Raw genomic sequence first — 18,577 nt, 5'->3', positions numbered from 1 at the left:
GGGGGAATCTCAGAGACGCCGGACAGATCGCGACTTACCAAGTAGACGGTGGGCTGCAGGAGGAGAAGCACGTACCAGCCCGCAGCCTGCATCCTCCCTCCTCTCAAACTTCCTTGGCGGTGCCTTGGCTGAGTCTTTGTTCCTTCAAAAACATAGATCCACCTGACATCCACTTTACAGAGCAGGGAGCGCTCTCAGCAGCCTAGACACAAATGAAATTAGACATCCCATGACCACGCGGACAAGGCTGATGACCAAGCGGGGGAGAGGGGGTCTCGGTGTGGAGGGACCGAGCCAATAAAGCTGCGAAGGGGGACAGGAGGATTGGAAAAGCCAGGCAATCCAGCTCCAGAGACAAGCGAGTGCGGTGATCAGGCGGGCGGGCTTGAGCGGTGGCGAGGGGCTCCCGGCGCCCCAGCGCGGCTCGGGTGCCAGTGGCCGAGTGGTGGAAGCCGGAGGCGGTTAGGCACACCGGGAGCTGCTCACCGGCTGGGTAGGGAGCCCGACTGTCTCTGGCAGCCAGACCTGCCCTAGTGTTTGACAGGAGGGCGGCTGGGACTAAAGGAGGCGGCTGGTCCTTCGCCAGCCCTGGCAGGGTTCACACACGTACACAGCAGCAGAGAGAGAGAGATAGCAAACGGGAGCGAGCGAGCGAGCGAGCGAGAGACTGAGCGAGGGGGGCGCGGGCAGAGAAACGGGTAGGTAGAACTGACCCGGATTAAGTGCCGGTGAGATGGGAGGGGGTGCAAATCTGCATGCAGGAAAGTGGGGCTCAGTTTACCCATTCGAGCCCCCTGAAACACAGATAGACACACACAATCACATCTCTAGCACTACTTTTTTTTTTGAGCCGTGAAGCACAGCCAGTTGCGAACTTCTACAGCGGAGACCTGTCTGGGACTGTGAGGGTCACCTATCAGACGTGCTCTATGCCCAGCTAGAGTTCCACCCCGCTGCCCCTTCCGAGCGATCACCACCCTGCCCCAAGGTGTCCCCGCCAGCAACAGTGCGGGCGGCTGGTACGTACCGCACAGGACTGGAGGCAAATGCAGCGAGCAAGGACCGCTCTGAACGGGCTCCATGGAGGAGCTACTACGGCCTGGCGTCTCCAGCGCCCGGGACGTGCCCTCCCTGGAGCTCCGTCTCCATGCTCGGGCGAGGGAGGACGGGTCCAGCTGCCTCGTCCAGCCTCGGCGGAGTCGCTGTCCCCCTGCCCGGGGTCGCAATCCGGATTGGTCCGCGGGAGCCTAGGCTTGGCACAGTTGGATTCCGGGTGCAGGAAACTTAAGAGGCAGGAGAAGGAGGGGCAGATAGAGAAGACGACAGGAGAAGAAAGGCAGGGAGGGAGAGAGGCGAAGGCGCCGGGCTGCTGCACCCGACCGACCCGGGCTGCCTGTGCTGGCACTAACACCAGCAGCCCAGGACTCCGGGCTCTCTGCCGTGGCAGAGGATGGAGAATGACTTAAGGGGGGGTGGGGGGAAGAGACTGGGCAAGTCTTCCGGACTTGAACTTGAGCGATAAGACGCGGGCCTTTCGGAAGAGATAAAAGCCACACAACAGGCGCGTTGAGTCCCAGTTCCAGAAGAAGGGGTGTGGTGGCGAGAATTGGGAAGCTGCTGGTGCTGGAGGCAGCTGCAGTTTTACCAGCAAGGCTGGAAAGCCCCAAAGCGACTAAGGACCGGAGTCGTGGGCGCTGTCCGAGGTCCTGCCCCGCCACCGGGGGACGCTCCGCAGAGCGCGCTTCCTGCGCCCCGCCGTGAGTGCGAGGGTTTTCTCCTCCTGGCCGCGGCTGGCAGTGCCCACAGTCCGGACACAGACAATTACATTGGCACGTGGGTGAACGATTCCTCAAAGACTAATTAATACCCCATGTAACTAGATCCCGCTTTCAGGCTCTCTGCGGGCCTCCTGGCCCTCAGGGAGAAAAGACTCCTGCTGCGTCTCTGGTGGCCAAAGCGCCCTCTTGGGGGAGGGGGTCCTTGGGAGGAGAGCGACCTCCAGGGGAGTGGCGAGAAGTGAAGCGGGGAAGTGCTCGGGGCAGCGGTGGGTGCAGAAGAGAGTAGGGAGCCTCGGCTGGCTTCGGGAGGGGCGCTGCTGCCGGGAACGGTAAACCTGTGGCTGCTGTGGCCAGAGGCGGGGATGCTGCGGACCGCCAGCCATTCAGCGAGCGAGGCAGCAGAGAGGACTGTGCGACCTTGGACTCTCTGGACTCTTCTCCGCAGGCTGGGCGAAGGAAGAAGGGGGAAGAGTCTTCTATATTGTACCTCTCCCTCTCTCCTCCTTTTCTCTCCCTCTCTCCCTCTCCCCCTCCCTCCTTCCCCTATGTCCTCCAGCATCTTTTTCCTTATGTTTGAAATTTTTCCACACCCATTCTCTGTATCTCCATTCTCCCCACCCCCAACGCCCCCCCCACCCCGGCTCCCAGCATTCCCACCACCACCACCACGAAACCTCAAATCCTGTTCTTTTTATGTGGCCCACACCCTCTTGGGCACTCAAGCTGGGTATCAGCTCCATGAAGACTGAGACCAGGCCTTTCTCTTCTACACGTTCAGGCCACAGGGGTGAACATCAATCAAGGCCTTCTTGTCCTGCACCCTCTGGTCATCTCTCTCTCCCTTGGTCGGATAGATACACACTGCAGGACAATGTTTTGATATTAACCTGCAGGGACTGAGTCAAAATTTACCTCAGGAGCCTGAGTTCATAGCATCAAAATAGAATCATGGTTTTTAATGAGCTTTAGACTTTCTTTCCTCCAAGTGTAGTTCTGGGACACTCCGGGCTCTGTGGATTCTGTTCCAGTCCATGTGACCCAGACTCAGGGTGTCCTTTAGACATATTAACCATGGGCTGAGTTTCCCTAGTAAGCACAGGCCACCCTACAAACATGGCGGTGACGATCAGCAGTCCCATCCTCATGAGCAGAGACATCTCAGGACGCCCACTGAGGATCAGACCTCTCCAAAAGGCTGCAAATTACATCCCACTGCAGGACTGAGTTTCCAGTGCTTTGAGGTCTGGATCATCCTCCCACAAGAAATGGCTTTTTAAAGAGAAGGCTCTCCTAATTTCACAAGTTGTGCTCTGCCACTGTGATCACTTGGAATTCACTGGGGCAGAGTAAAAGTGATCAGGACTCCGGGATATCCTCTTTAAAAATAATACAGATGGATACATAGAATGGTTCCAGTGTTGACTTGGATCTTTTCATTTACTAGACTTTTTGTTTGTTTGTTTGTTCTACAACGTTTAAAGTAGAAAAACTGAAGTGTGAAAACATCAGTATTTCTGCTGAAGGGTGAAAGCACGAACAAGGTTTTGACCAGTGCCATCCTCTATCCTAAATACAATGGCGACTTGTACCCAAGTCGCCAGGTCCTTCCAGGCTGGAATAAAGGGCAGGAGTGGGTGTTCACCAGGATAGCCAAGGACAGTGCTTTCAGAGGTAGACTTTTCTCTGGCCTTTGAGAAACACAAATGACGAAAGACAGCTTTGATATATATCAGGCTCTTTTCTAAACTCTCTTCAAAAACAATTCACCTTCACCTTAGGCAGCTATTTAGGCATATATATATATATATATATATATATAGAGAGAGAGAGAGAGAGAGAGAGAGAGAAAGAGAGAGAGAGCTGAGAGCTTGTGGAATAGATCATATATATATACATATATATATATATATATATATATATATATATATATATATATCTTGTGGAATAGATCAGGGACCTTAAAATCTCTGCCTGAATGAGACTGATTACTTAAAAAAAAGCACCATAGGAAGCCAGCCATGAGAAATGGTCAGAGACTCTCTTCTGTGACAGGTGGGGTGCCAAGAGCCTTTTTATGTTAATGACCTGAGAATTTCTGCCCTTACAGGATCCTACAAGCTTTTTGACCTGGGATATAAAACAAAAATATAACGATTTTTGTGTCAACATAGAAGTAACTTCCTTAATCAGAGAAATACCTGGAGGCCTGAGTAATACACGAGAGCCCATAATTATTCCTGTTAGAAGGCCTCAATTTTAATGGCCTAGTATTATTGGGGAGGGGCATGAAGATGGCATCTTCACTACTCTCCTGTGGCTTGCTTTAAAAAACTAAAGCAAGAACATGGGTGGGTGGGACAGGAAGGAGACAAGGGAGGGGGCTGCAGCCAGGATACCAAGGGAATAAATTGAAATAAATGAATAAATACATTAATAAATAGAACACAGTTCTCAAACACTCTTCTGTTTCAACTACTCCAGTACTCTGCATTGCACAATGACAATGATCCTCCCAAACAAAGGACAAAAGGTGTTAGTTTCTTTGGACTTTATTTATGCTAGGAGTCCTTTTGAAAAACCATTCTTTTCCTGTCTATAGAACAATCTCTTCAAAACATAACCATCACCTTTTCCCCTCCAGCTCTACCTGGTCAAATGTATAAAGACTGATGTAAAACTTATTTCTATTCAAACAATTAATATTTCAAAAGAGCTCAAAGAGCTGCTCCCAAAAGGAAATGATGATATTAAACAATTTTCTGATAATCAAAACAGATTAAATTTGTAATTTATTTGAAAGATGTTAATTCTGTTAGGGACAATTACCTTTTTGGCATGGACAGGAAGTACAAGAGCTGAAATTTGATTTATCTTGGGGCTAGAGAGAAGAGAGAAATTGAAGATAATTTCAAATTTGACAAAAATAAGTCCTAAAATGAATCTTAGAACACACTGAATATCATATTTTATCCAAAATCCAAGGAAAACTGAAAACTGTTGTTACGAAGCTCCCAGCTGTGAGCTTGCTTAAGCTTCAGGCCAACTTATATATATATTTTGTACATAGCACAGAGTTATACCTATTTTTTTCCTCTTGATAGCACCAAAAAATAAAATAAAAAGCTGCATCATTTTTCTACCCTGAATTCATTATAAGCTGATATTTTCATGTTACACAGCCTTAGGCAAGTGCCTAAATATTCCTCTGGTCTCAGTACCCATCTCTATCTAATGAGAAAGTAAGGTTAGATAATAAATAAAATGCCTTTATTCTATTTTATGTACTTAACAAGGAGTCATGGTAGTTTTTAAAACTTAACTATGTCATAAAAAGTGATTGTATATCACATGATTTTCAAGGATGTTAGCAATTCAAGAGAATATCATTTTGCTCAACACTCCGATGAGTCTCAGGGTGTTTGGGGATTTAAATCAGTTTTCTGGGCATTTCTTTCCTGCCTCATCCTTATAACCTTTTCTCTAGGTCAAGGGTTGACTCTATTGTATTAATCATACCACTTTCTCATATAAATTGTTCTGCACATGTTTTTAATGTCATTGATTTATGAGAATCTGCACTCGGTATGGCATCCTTATTATATTTATGAATATTTGTTACAATAGAGGCAAAGCTATTTCTATCCTTTTTCAGAATTCCTAAATGTCACCCAAGACAAGTAACAAAACTTCTGGCCCCTCCATAAAGTGTTCTGGTAGTGTAAAGACTCATTTGAAAAGTGGTAAAGTTGTTAGTTTTTATTTTTTGTATTTTGTTTTGTTTAGTTTTTACCAGGCTAGAGTATTCTTATTTCAATGTGGTTGTGTTTGGTTAATAACCGTGAGGCATGCGTGCTAGAATGCCATTACAAGAATGCTTTAATAACAAGATCACTGAACTAGAAAGAAAAAATAGCCATCAAGTTCTGAAAAGAAAAAAAAATAAAGAAAATCAAAAGCTCAATGTAAAAGGCATTTTTTAGAAGTAATTTATATGCTTAGTCTTTGTGTCCATATTTCATTTATTCTGCTAGGTGAGGACTGAGGGTTCTCAAAGGTTGATTAGTTTTAATTATGCTCACAAACTTTAAAAAGAAAATGGTACAATGAGAGAAATTAAAGACAGCCAACCTTGAAAGGGAAGTTGAATGTAGAAGATAGAAAGACTAAGGTCATACCCCCAAAATCATAATTATAACTTTTTAAATATTGTCACTAAACAAAGCTTTGCATCATAATCTAATTACAGATATTTGTCATAATGGTCCCTCCAGAGATTAACTGACAGTTCCCTAAAGCAGAATCATTAAGACAAAGAACTTGACAGCCAATGTTCTGTGAACAAAGAAAAATACAGAATTTCCTTTCAGCTAGAAAGAACACTGGAACTCCCAGCAACGTGTAGATAGAAGAAATTATGAGGACAGTGGATACCCAGTATTGTGGTAACCAGAAGAAGAAAATAAATAAAAATGTGTGTGTGTGTGTGTGTGTGTGTGTGTATTTCATCTTCATCATCTAACATTCTTAGATTTTTTTGAAACACCAATGCTGTTTAAAATTTTTTTTCTGATTAGACAATATGAAGCCAGAGTCTTTAAGCAAGGACTTAGGCAGGGAAGAAAGGCTACTTCAGCTAAAATACAGAAGTAAGACTATGTTACATTATTAGATCTTGTTTAAGTAAGGATTTCACAAGAAAGCAACAAGACTATTTAATTTCCCATTTGAACATCAATTAAATAAAAGCAGCTATCCTGGAATTTCACTATGATTAACTTCAGGGACCATGTCATAAAAATTACATTTTTGTGTTTCTTTTTTTTTTTTTACTTACACTTCAGTAATAAATGTACTTTTGTTAAAGTTCAAAGTAAAATGGTTTCATGTCAAATGTTGTATTAAATGGATGATATAATGTATCAAAAACTGCATTTCCCAGAAGGATCATGGCTTCCACAGAATAGTACTCATATATACCAGGAACTATATACTCTTGGGTTTGCTTTATTCCACCATATCCCCGTTAAACCCTTGAACTTGAACCAAGAAAGATTAGACAAATGTATTTTCTTGATTTTTGTTTTTTTTCTTTTTCAAATGCAGTTGACTCAGAGCAAACCTGCAGTCCCTGGGCCGTTACTATGCATTCCTCCATCTTGTAACTGTCCTTCCTATTTGGATTTCAGCACCTCTATCTTTCAAGTTTTGTTTTTAACTAAGCCCCAGCCATTCCTTCTCACATCGTTTTCACTGATCTTCACATGTTAGACACTTGTCACATTCAGGATGCCATAAAGAAATTCTGCTTCTCCACTTTCCCTAAGAAGACAGCATTGCCATTTAAGAGCCTCACAGTTTATGGCTATTAATATCTAGTTACAACTAAGGTCCTAAGTCCAATTCTGATGTTTTCCTCCAACCAAAACTTCAATGGTCTACATACTCATGCAGATGTCCCAGAGATACTTAAAATTAGTATGACTAAAATGGAACCTTATTTTACTAAATTAACAATATGATTATATTTGTTGGCATTATTTTTCCTGCTGAGACTAAGGGACTCCACCAAGAGACCTCGTGAAATGAGGTCTTCTATATAAGTCTAATCTCTCTTTCTCTCTTTCTGTCTCTCTCTCTCTCTTTGTGTGTGTGTGTGTGTGTGTGTGCGTGTGCTTCTCTGTATCGCTGTCTCTCTCTGTGTGTCTCTCTCAGCTTAAGAGAAATAGTATGTTTCCACTTGCTCCTCTAGCCACCAGGAGACCAGCACATAGAGAAAGAGAGTCATATTCCTCAACATGGGACCTGAAACACAAAACTCCTGAAACATACCGGAAGTGACGCATTATGTGGGGCAGAAGTTCCAAGACTTAAAACACTTCTCAAGCTTGGACCTAATTATGTCTCATGTTATCTTCTCTCTCCTCCACTCATTACACTGCCCCTGACTCTCAGGTTGGCACCCTGAATCATCAGAGTTGGCAGTGGCCTACTAACCAGTCTTTCCCATTTTCATCTTCTGTCTTCATAAATACTCTGTCTTCTCAACCCCCTGCTAAGACCAAGATGTATTCATATCCTGTATGTGTTTAATTTCTTTTTTTAAACTCCCCATTGCTTGTGGAATCATGTCACATTCCCTGAAGAAGGCCAGACAGCTACTTATGATCCACCTCTCTCCACTTTTTCTCTTTCATCTCCTGTCCACCCAGCCTCTCCTAACCTACAGTAGCTACATTCCCAAGCCACAAAATCTTTAGAATTTCTGCATAAAGTTGTATCTCAGCTTGACATTTTTTCCCCTCTTCATGGATTCCTTTCAGCTAACCACTAGATGAGAAGTTCTCAACCTGTTGGTCATGATCATTTTGGGGGTCACATATCGAATATTTACGTTATCATTCATAACAGTAGCAAAATCACAGCTATGAAGTAGCAATGAAATAATTTTATAGTTTGGGGTCACCACAACATGAGTAACTGAATTAAAGGGTTGAGGCATTAGGAAAGTTGAGGGCCACTGATCTAGGTGAACTCACAAACTTCTGTTCAAAGATCACCTCTTATCCTTTCCGTTTTGTTCACCTTAGGCATCTCACCAAGTCACATGCATCACATTGTTAACACAATTGTCTTCTCTACCAGATGGTCAGTGACATTGTGCTAAATGTTCCACCACACTCAGCTTAGCGTCCAGAAATCAGCCTTGCTCACCTCATGGAAAAGAGCACATCTGATCTCAGCACTCAGGAACTGAGGCAGGAGGATGAGGATGAGGCCATCTTGAAGCTTGGGCTACACAGGGAGTGAGAGAGACAGAGATAGAAACAGAGACCTGAACTTGGGGACAACAAGTTAGGTAACCTCAACTAAATGAAATGAATAAAAGAAGTTTCAAGCTTTGGCGTATCGGACCTCAGTCCTAAGATGCTCCCCATCTCCCAAATCCTTACAAATTGTTCTCAGAAGCAGCAGCTGAATGGGTATTTGTCTACATGAGTTATTTGATGACTTCACTCATTCATTCTTCTGCCCAGGGTCAAGTGAGTATGGTACCAAAAAAATTCCCCACTGGCCTTAAATCCTAGCTTTACTGTGCACAGGAGCTTCCCAGACGGAATGTTCGGTTTCAGACACTTTGGACCTTAGTGGCCCCACCTCATTCTCTGCCATAAGACCAGGTGAAAAGGGGAATGGAAGAAGAAAAGCTAGAAAGAGCTCTGTTCTTAAAACTGACCTTAATTAATTCTGGACCTAGTTAACTATACCCATGAGAAAACTGGACACTAGGCTTTTTGGCACTGAAAAGGAAACTATGAAGTCTTTGTTCTGTCATTTAAACTCTTGATATGATAGACAGAAGTTTATCATGCTTCCTCATGTCTGTGATCTCTTCAGCCCTACCTTGGATTATACTTCCACTACTTCACTGATAGAATCTAAAATAATGTGTACATTTTACTGAATCCCATACCCTTTCTTCATTTTTATTCAATATGTAGTATCAGTAACTAACTCCATCAAAATGTTCTTCCAAGGTTTCTTCCCTATATCTTTTAATAGCTCCTTCTTTTCTCTTGTGCTCACTTCTCCTACTAATCGCCTCCAGCTCACTTTTATTTTTCTTCACACCCTCCTCTTTGATCTAATGGGCTAAATACCTTCATCCACCAGAGGACATCTTCAATGCCCTGTTGCTTTGTTAGACAGTGTTTAAGATGAACTCAACAGTATTGCTAATGCCACACTCCCAGCACACATACCCACCTTGTCACAGCCCTTCAGCTTCACCAGCGACATCTACGGCTTTCAGGCACATAAGTAGTCTTTACACTTCATGGCTGCCTCTCTTCATTTTTGTGTACTCCTCCTAGACCAGAATGGCACACTGTCAGGCCCAGACTTCTTTCGGGACATCTCTTCCAACCACCCTCATCTCGTCGGTAGAGGTAGATGCAAAAAGATGAGCTCTTCGTCGCTTTGTATCGGGGAAGCCATCTTTTTATGTCATGTCACAGTTCTCACTCTACTGCTCTGATCCCTGCAGTGGAGGGCCTACACCTTTTTTAGTCTATCTTCTACTGCTTAGTATGGGGCCCAGTGCACAGCACATCTTCGGTCAACGCCTGCCTTCCATATGGATTTATTCTTTTTCTTCAGATTGTTTCCTATCATGTTTGTCTTTTTTACTTCTTGATACACATACAAAACTTGGTTTTCTTTCCTACCTAAAATTGAATTACTTTAGATATGTATCCTTTTTTAAAAAGAAATCGTTTTTTTCCCCCCAAGAGAACTCACTCAGAAGCATGGTTAGTTAACAGAGAGACTCAGTCTTCTGAGAGTCTCCTGTGGAATGCTTAGCTCATACTTGAAAATAGTCCCTCCCCACCATCCCCTTCCATAAGCAACCCTACATCCAGAAACCCTCTACTATACACTAAAACAGGGCTTCCAAGTCCCTGCTTGCTTAATTTTTACCTAGAAGATTCATGTGCATTATCTAGCCAACTTTTGACTGTGAGCATGTTCAACCTTTAAAAGGCTATATTTTAACAAACACGTAGGTGATCCTGAGGAAGACTGTTCATATACACTTTCAGAAGATTTGTCTTCAAATGTGATGGATTTGAATTTAAAAAAACAATTGACCTTAGAGTAGAAAGTAGTGTTAGTCAAAGTGGTGTTTCCCTCGAGCGTCAAGACTGCATATTTGATCAAACACCTTATAAACATGCATAAAGTACTCGATAAAAAGGAAAAAGAGACTGGTAGCATGATTCACTTGGTTGAAGTACTGTACAATGAATACAATGTAACATCAAAGTGTATTTTATAAATATAATGATTTTGTAATTAAAAATGAAATGTTTTTAAAAGATGTAGCAGCACACTGCTCTCAAGAAAACTTGCTTCACTCTATTGCACTGTGGTCCCTCCAATCATTTTGGCTTGATTCCAACCTTAAATCATCTCTTAGGTTGCTCCCCTTGATTGGAATTCAATGCCAATTAACCAAACAAACCATGGTCCTCGGTGCTATAGACACAGCAGTAAAGAAATAAGCACAAATCCTTTTCACAGGGGACTTAGCATTCTAACAGACACTGACAATAAGTAGGGCATTAGTTAAAATGTATAGCAAGTTAGATGGCGATAAGTTCTGTAGAGAAAATGAAGAAGGGGCAGGAAAGAGTTATAGGAGTGAAAACAGAGAAGCAGTTTTAAGTGGAGTGGTTGATGATGGCCTCCTTGTGAAGCTAAAATTTTAGTGTAAACAGATGAAAGCGAAGTAGTAAGCCATCTAGAAATTCTGAGTAAAAAATTTCAAGGAGAAATAAGAGCAAGTGAGAGAAGTTTAAGCAGTGATATACTTCATGGATTAGAGAGACAAGGAGAATAACATTTTTGTCTAGAAAAGAGTAAGCCAAGAAGAGGTGACAAAGAAAGAAAACAGAAGGGACAGACTGAGTAGCAACTGGGGGCATTGAAACAATTTGTCTTGATAAGATGTTACAGTGTGCCTTAAGCTTGGCAAAGAAGCGACACATCCAAACTTACTTTTAACACAGTTATTATAGACACTGTGGAGAGGAACCTGCTGGTCTGGGAAAGGTAATTCTAGCATCCAGGGACAAAGCAAGAGGGTCTCAAATTCAAGGTCAGCCTGGCTGCATAGCAATGCTGTCTAAAACAAATAAACAAACAATCAGTGGAAGAATAAAAGCAATCTGAAAAACAAGCGCAAGAGCTCAAAAGAGAGTCAGGTGGTTACTGAAGCAATCCAAACGTTTGGCCCTAGTGACCCGTAGCATGGAAGGTGAAACAATGACAAAAAGTAATGGGTCCTGGGTGTGTGTTAAAAGAAGGTGGGCCACATAGTGTGCTGAAGGGTTGAAGACGGAATGTAGAAGACACTGTTGACTACCAGGTTTTTGCTCTGGGTGACCTTTCCTGAGGTAAAGAAGACTGTGGAAGAGGAAGGCATCCAAGTAAAAACAGGAAGTCACCAGCTCAGCCTAGAGTCTGTTAAATTTGAGATTCACACAGGAGGTGCTCACATGGAGGTGAATCATGAGCCAAGAATTCGGGGGACATGTTTAAGATAAAAAGTATTGTCAGCATACTTATGGTGCTTAAAAAGATGAAATTGCCAAACTTGTGTGGATAAAGAAGAAAGGATTCCTGGAGTTCTTCAGTGGAAGAAGTAGCAGGGAGTGAGTTAGACCAGGCAGATGGGGAATGGGCATTCAGTGCTGTAGGCACAAAGAAAAGGAGAGAAATGATTGGCTGAGTCAAATGTTTTAGTGAATCGAGTGTGACTGGGAATGACCAATGAAATATGGAAGTACTTGGTAACCTTGAAAAGAGCAACTTTGTGAAGGTAGACCGCCCTTTCAAGATGTTCTACAAGCTCTCTTCAACTTCCTGCTCCCCAAATCCCTATACCAACCATATAGGGCCTGCTCATGTACTCATCTTACTGCTCCTGCAGTGAAGCTAAATGCTTCATTCTGATCATGTCTTCTTTTGGACAGCTCTTGGTGGAGCAAATAAAGGTCTCGTTTCACAGAGGTGGCAACCCCCTGAGGATTTTGTAGACATTCACACTCAGAGAGCATTCAAAACAGATGGTGAACTGAGTATTTCTCTTTCATCTTTCTCAGCCCCTTTTCTCAGCTTAACTTCCTAGATATTAAACAACTTCTAATTTGGCTTCAGTCCCTTGCGTTGACCTGTAAAGATGTTTAAGAGCTGCCCTGTTCAGATTTTTTCTTTTGGTGTTTCTGATGATTTATTGGTCATTGTCTGTCATTTGATCTCAATATTATCTCTATCTGGAATGCTTTTTTCAATTGAAGGACCTTTTTTTCTCTTAAGAAGTAACCAAACCAAGGAGACCAACACCAGAAGGCCTGCTAACGCTCCCATGCCCGCCCATTCCTTCAGATGATTCATGGCTGCAGCAATCCATGATGATAATCCTGTGGCTAGTCCTGCGTCCACTCTGGTAGAATTTGCCGTAACAATGGCCACTCTCAGCTGCTCCATCATAGTATCGAATTCTCCAGTCCAATTACCTAAAATATAGCTAGACAATTGTTTAGACAGATTTGCAGCACAGGAAAAATTCTCATATTGTATGCTAGTGACACAAAGTCCAGCATACTTCCATTGACAGCCAAGTTGAGCAATTTGCCATAGGGTATCAATTTGCTCCTGCACGAGGTCAATCCTCTGATTGAACACCATCAAGCCTAGAGTCTCACAACAGCGTAATGCAGCCATGACCATTCAGGCCTTTACAGCCATTGAAGCAGGACAGTCTCCCCAAGCATGGTTGGCTACCATAAAAAGCTAAAATGTTACGCTCAGGATGCGAGGCTAAGCACTGCACTCAGGGTCAGCCGCTTTCGACCCAGAGAAGAGCATGTCTGATTGCATGCGGGTTTTTGGCCCAGGTCCCGCCTCTGAGAAAAAGGTATCAGACGGGTCTGATACTCTTTGGGTGGATGACACCTAAATGAACATCGGTTTAAAGTCCCAATTTATTTCTAATATCAGAGATCAGACCTCTACTCTTGCCTGATGCGTCTAAAACAAAAAGGGGGAACTGTAGAGAGCTGCGGAATGCTGTGCCTTAAAGATGGAGCTGGTTTCCGCCTTCCACCTTCCCGATGGTGAGTGCTCTCTGTCACAAACAACTCCATATTTGGCTAAGGCTGAGGATCTGGCTTGCTTCCATGTATGTGGACCTATCTGCATTGCCCACGTGGCACGCTGGGGTTGGCTACCCAGAGGCTATTTAAGCTGTGGGCTGGCTTTCCCCAGGGTCAGATGATTGTTCAAGGTTCCTGAATAAACTGCATATAAAAAAAAAAAAGAAGTAACCAAAGAAGAATTTATATCTCATTTTCATGCTATTTTCTTTAAAAGCTACTCAGATTATATGTCTTACCACTTGCACTTCAGTAGCATGCATTTTTTTCCTTAGCCTATCTACTGCAGTAAATAATTCTATTTTTATATACATTTTATGGTTTAAAATGCTGGACCAACCTTAACAATTTGGGATTTCTGTTTAATCTGCCACCTAGAATTTCCAAAGTCAATTAAAAGGAAGGAGAAAAACAAAGTATTGCCCTACTTAAAGACACGTGATAATAAATGACATGGTGGATAGTTAGATGGATAAAAATATTTCAGCTCATATCCCACATATTATCCTACCTTACCCACTAAAATGCCATGAGAAGAACACAAATTTTACAGGTTACAAAACATTACTAAGGCATGTAAAAACACTTCATTTGTTCTGGAAAAACAGAACCTTAACATCTGACTCCAAAATCTCTGCATTGCTCCTCCTAGCACAGTAACTTTCTGTATAAAAATATAACAGCACTAATTCAAAATTATTTTCCAACCCTTTTTTTATTTAAAATCTATAAATATTCTTTTTGTTTTTAAAATAAAAATTGTACTTCTACAATTTTATTCTTTTTTTATTTGGTAGCAAAGGAATTAGTCTCACTATTGATTTAATTATTTTACTTTTACTTTTTATAAGATAAACACACAATAGAGATAAGATAACAGCACAATAGAGTTCGCCTTAGTTTTTAAATTCTTTATTAATTACACTTTGCTCACTTTGTTTCCCCCCTGTGGTTCTCTCCCTGCTCCCGTCCCAATCCCTCCCTTCCTCCACCCTCTGCATGCATGCCCCTCCCCAAGTCCACTCATAGGGGAGGTCTTCTTCTCCTTCCTTCTGATCCTAGTCAATTAGGTCTCATCAGGAGTGGCTGCATTATGTTCTTCTGTGGCCTGGTGAGGCTGCTTCCCCCTCAGGGGGAGGTGATTAAAGAGCAGGCCAATCAGTGACATGAACTGATTCACCTTGGTCTTTAAGAACTCCCTTTCCTAAGTGGGCAGGATGGTGCACTCCTATCATTCCAGCACTCGGGGAGACAGAGATAGGCAGATCTCTGTGAGTCTGAAGTCAGCCCAGGACAGCCAAGGCTACACAGAGAAACCTTGTCTCAAAAAAAAAAAAACTGAGAAACAAACAAACAAACAAAAATCCTCTTTTTCCTATGATTCCTTAAATCTAGAAAGCTTACCCAAATATCCACTGACTAAAACAGCTTATAGACTAGAAGTGTTCTCTGGTGAAACATTCTCTCTTCAGAGCGTATCACATGATCCTGATTACAGATTTCCAATCTTAAGAGCACAAAACAGAGAATAATTTATCAAGCAAGTACTTTCTTGAGACCATTTAAGCTCTGTCGTGGATATATTTTTAAACGATCTATTTAATTTCACAGTTTTAGAACCAACAGCAATCAGAGTGAGTCATTTATTCACATGTGTCTCAAGATGATTGAATTCCTCCAACGAAACAGTATTCTTTGTTTTGATTTGTAATTTTGCTTCTTTGTTTGAAACAGTCTCACTATGTATCCTTGGCTGGCCTGGAACTTGATCTATGAGCATGACTAGCCTCAGATTCCCAGTGATCTTCCTACCTCTGCCTCCTTACTACTTTAAAGGTATATGTCATCTCCCTTATGGCAAGTGTTTGTTTGTTCGTTTGTTTGTTGCTTTGTTATTAACCATTAATTCTGAAAGGGAAGAAAGGGAGGGAGGGAGGGAGACAGGAAAGGAGGACAAACTATAGCAACATCTGGGGTTGTAAAGGAAATACATATTTCATTAAGAGGCAACGACTAGTAAAGATTTTCTTCACCATCCCAAGTGCCTAGACAAGCACCTCATCTTTTAGCTTCTGCCCTAAAATAACCTGTACTGAGGCTTGAAGTTATATGAAATCTTCAGAGAAATTACACATGAAGAAAAAGCAGCAGCACCGCTTTAAAACCATCTCTGACAAAGGAATATCAAGGTGAGATAATCTAATTTAAAGATAATTGTATGTTAATAGCTACTCTTCCCTTTTTATCTAGTACTAAATATTTTGTAGTTATTATCATAGTGAATTATGAGCCTGCAATGTGAGTGGCTTGGAATTTAGATTCTATAATTTAAAATAAAATGAATTAGATCAGCTTGGTTTAATTTGAGAGTATAATCTTGCTATTTATGACTAAGGAACTATTGTCTCTTTAGAATATGTATTTCAAACCTCAGATTTCCTATTTCTACCTCATAGTTTAGGTTTCAGAATTAATGATCTGACAGAAGCTTCCAGATATAATAGAGGAGTTTGGCAAATAAGGATGATTGAAAAACTAAGCATATGCTTTTTTAAGCCATTTTTAAAGTATAGAAATGCAAAGACAATTAAACGCACACACTGCCATCTCTTCTGCCAAACGTTAATTAGATTCCAGGAGGTGGATCCCTTTCAATGAAAATGGACAAAAATAGCTTCAATGAAGTGATTATGAAATGGATTCTCACACTGAAGAGCAGGGATGAGACATGAAAAAGACCAGCCCATGCAAAGGATGTTTTTCATTCTCTTTGACGACGTGAGCAAATGGAGGATGAAGGCACTGGCTTCACCTTTCATCATGTGCTCTGCTACAAGATTTACGGTGATCCAAGAAGAAAAAAGAGAAGGACAGAAAGAGAGAGAGAGAGAGAGAGAGAGAGAGAGAGAGAAAGAAAGAAACTTTAAAATAAGAACTAGTCACTGGAAAGGTGACTATTGAGCATACATTCATAAGGATTGTTTACAGAATGCTGATAAGTTTATCTCTACTAAGACCACGACCTTGAAGATTAGGAAAAATTGAAAATGAGACTATGCAAACAAAGGGGCATTGCTCAGCCAGGATCATTTGTTTTGAAAAGTTTTTGCTCAGTGAGCACAGTCTATCTATTTCACTCATGGAAAAAGTGTGCCTGGATTTCTAGTGAGGAAAGCAGGAGTCAGAAGAAAAAGAAATCTGATCATATGCATCATGTTTAATGTAAAATTTCACAGCGCTCTTGACTCTGACAATGAGGTAATTTGTAAAGGGCTCTAATTGTGGTCAATTATTATGGTCCTCCAGCGCCACCTAGTGTTTCCACGCATTGCTGTAACCCAGCTCACCTACTGAACCGAATTAGCAATTTCTTACAAAGGTAGTCACATCTCCTGAATAAAAGGAAAAAGAAATATGCCAAGGCTTGATTTTAATATCTCAAAGTATTTCCCATTCTTTAATTCTTATTATTTTAAGTTTCTGAAGGGCCTTTCTTGTTTTTGTCCAACAAAAAGTTTTTCATATGCTTGGTTCCATTGGTTTCCATTGTTAAACATTTAATTTTTTTTGTTTCCCCGAAAAACCACAGCAATTATCAAGGCTAGCTAATATATAAATTGCTAAACAAATCAAATCCTAATTAATTGATTTGGGCATGTCGGAGTAGAACATCTATACATCTAAATGCTTTGATTTTTTAAAAACTTTGTTGTTCTAAAAATGCTCCTGCTGGCTGTAAAGAGCAAGAAAGCTACTTTGACAGAGTGAGAGCAATGAGGGAAGACACACAGCCGAGAAAGAGGGACAGTGAAGGCTCTATAACAACCCCTGTCTCCTCCCCCCCCCAAAAAAAAGAGTAGCAACCTAGTTAGGAAACCATCAAAAAGAACTCATAAAAAGTGTGACAAGGATGTTGAAGTTAGCTCCCGACAGTTGTTGGCTTCTGGGGCTTCTGATAGGGGTTTGGCAGGGGAAGGACTCAGTTCTATTCAAGGGGCAGGCGGCATACACGCATAACCCAAACTGGACTTGCTTTGTTGTTATTATTGTTGAGGGTAAAGAGGTCAAAAGGTGAAGTGGGGGAGCAAGACGGAAAGACTAGGAAGTGAGTGTAACTGGGTATAGGATGTGACATTCCCAAAGAATCAATAATGATATTATGTTTATGTTTAAAACTGCAAATAAAAACATCATACTGAATTTACAGAAGCAGGAAAGGCAGCATGGAGACAAAAGGGACAGCTAAGCACCCAGTTTTCTTGAACTGACAAGGAAAGTGGGTCGAGGAAACAATCACCGTCTTGTTCTTTACACTTGTAGTCACAAGAAAGAGGTAAAAGCTTCTCTCTCGCACTCACACTGCTTAGTCACAATGAAGTGGGCCTCAAGGCAGATTATACCTTGCACATAGTGGTAGATCAAACAATTATTCGGTAGCAACCAAATGCTAATTTGTGCGTACTATTGAATAAAATTCTAGACTTATTCTTTCCAGTTGTCAATGTGGACCAATGTGGTCAGCGTCGGGGCAGCCACCTTAAACCAGTGGCTGAACACAGCAGCACTTAAGGGTGAGAATCTAGACATGTGCTCACAGAAAAACGCTGTGGACGTCTAGTTTGACTTTATAATAATGACTGAAAGTAATAACATCACCAAGAGGAGCAGTGTCCACTTGTCTATTCTTGGGTGTGTCAGGATGCCACACTACCTTAAGTATGGCCCTAGCCATGTCAAGACATCACACTGCCTTAGGTGAGAACACACAGGACAATGACAAACGACACTGACCTCCTAGAAATGAGATCAGCTTTGTTGTGGTTTACTCTTTTCACAGTCTTCTTCTTCCCGAAGTTTATCCAACAACCTGAAAGACTACATTGCTTCTAAAAAAGGGTGAGCAGGACTGGGTTAGATAAAACCCGAGCTCTGAGGAAGCAGAATTTCAGTTGGGCTCTTGCAAACACAGATACATTGATTGCAGGGTTAGTAAAATAACAACAAAACCAAAAACAAATCAGGTTTCAGAAAGGGCCAGCCTGGCTCTCAAATTCTTTAGGTAGCAAAGGAGAAAGGAGAAGT

At 42.0% G+C, this 18,577-nt stretch overlaps 1 protein-coding gene across 2 annotated transcripts in view; it reads right to left on the bottom strand.

Moving 5' to 3' along the window:
* Window positions 1-2,286, bottom strand: part of Nxph1 (neurexophilin 1) — a 316,808-nt gene extending 314,522 nt beyond the window's left edge. The window contains exons 1-2 of one of the 2 annotated variants that reach the window (XM_060374260.1): window positions 1,028-2,286; window positions 39-202 (exon numbers count right to left, since the gene is read on the bottom strand). In XM_060374260.1, the coding sequence (XP_060230243.1) occupies window positions 39-92 (54 nt within the window). In that variant the 5' untranslated portion in view covers window positions 93-202; window positions 1,028-2,286. Of the gene's footprint in view, window positions 1-38; window positions 203-486; window positions 621-1,027 lie in introns of those variants that run through there. The other variant, XM_060374261.1, reaches the window with a different exon arrangement.
* Between the last annotated feature and the right edge of the window lie 16,291 nt (window positions 2,287-18,577).

The sequence above is a fragment of the Meriones unguiculatus genome, chromosome 21 (genome assembly GCF_030254825.1).
Source record: "Meriones unguiculatus strain TT.TT164.6M chromosome 21, Bangor_MerUng_6.1, whole genome shotgun sequence".
NCBI classification, from domain to species: domain Eukaryota; kingdom Metazoa; phylum Chordata; class Mammalia; order Rodentia; family Muridae; genus Meriones; species Meriones unguiculatus.
This window is presented reverse-complemented; position numbering and strand designations above follow the sequence as displayed.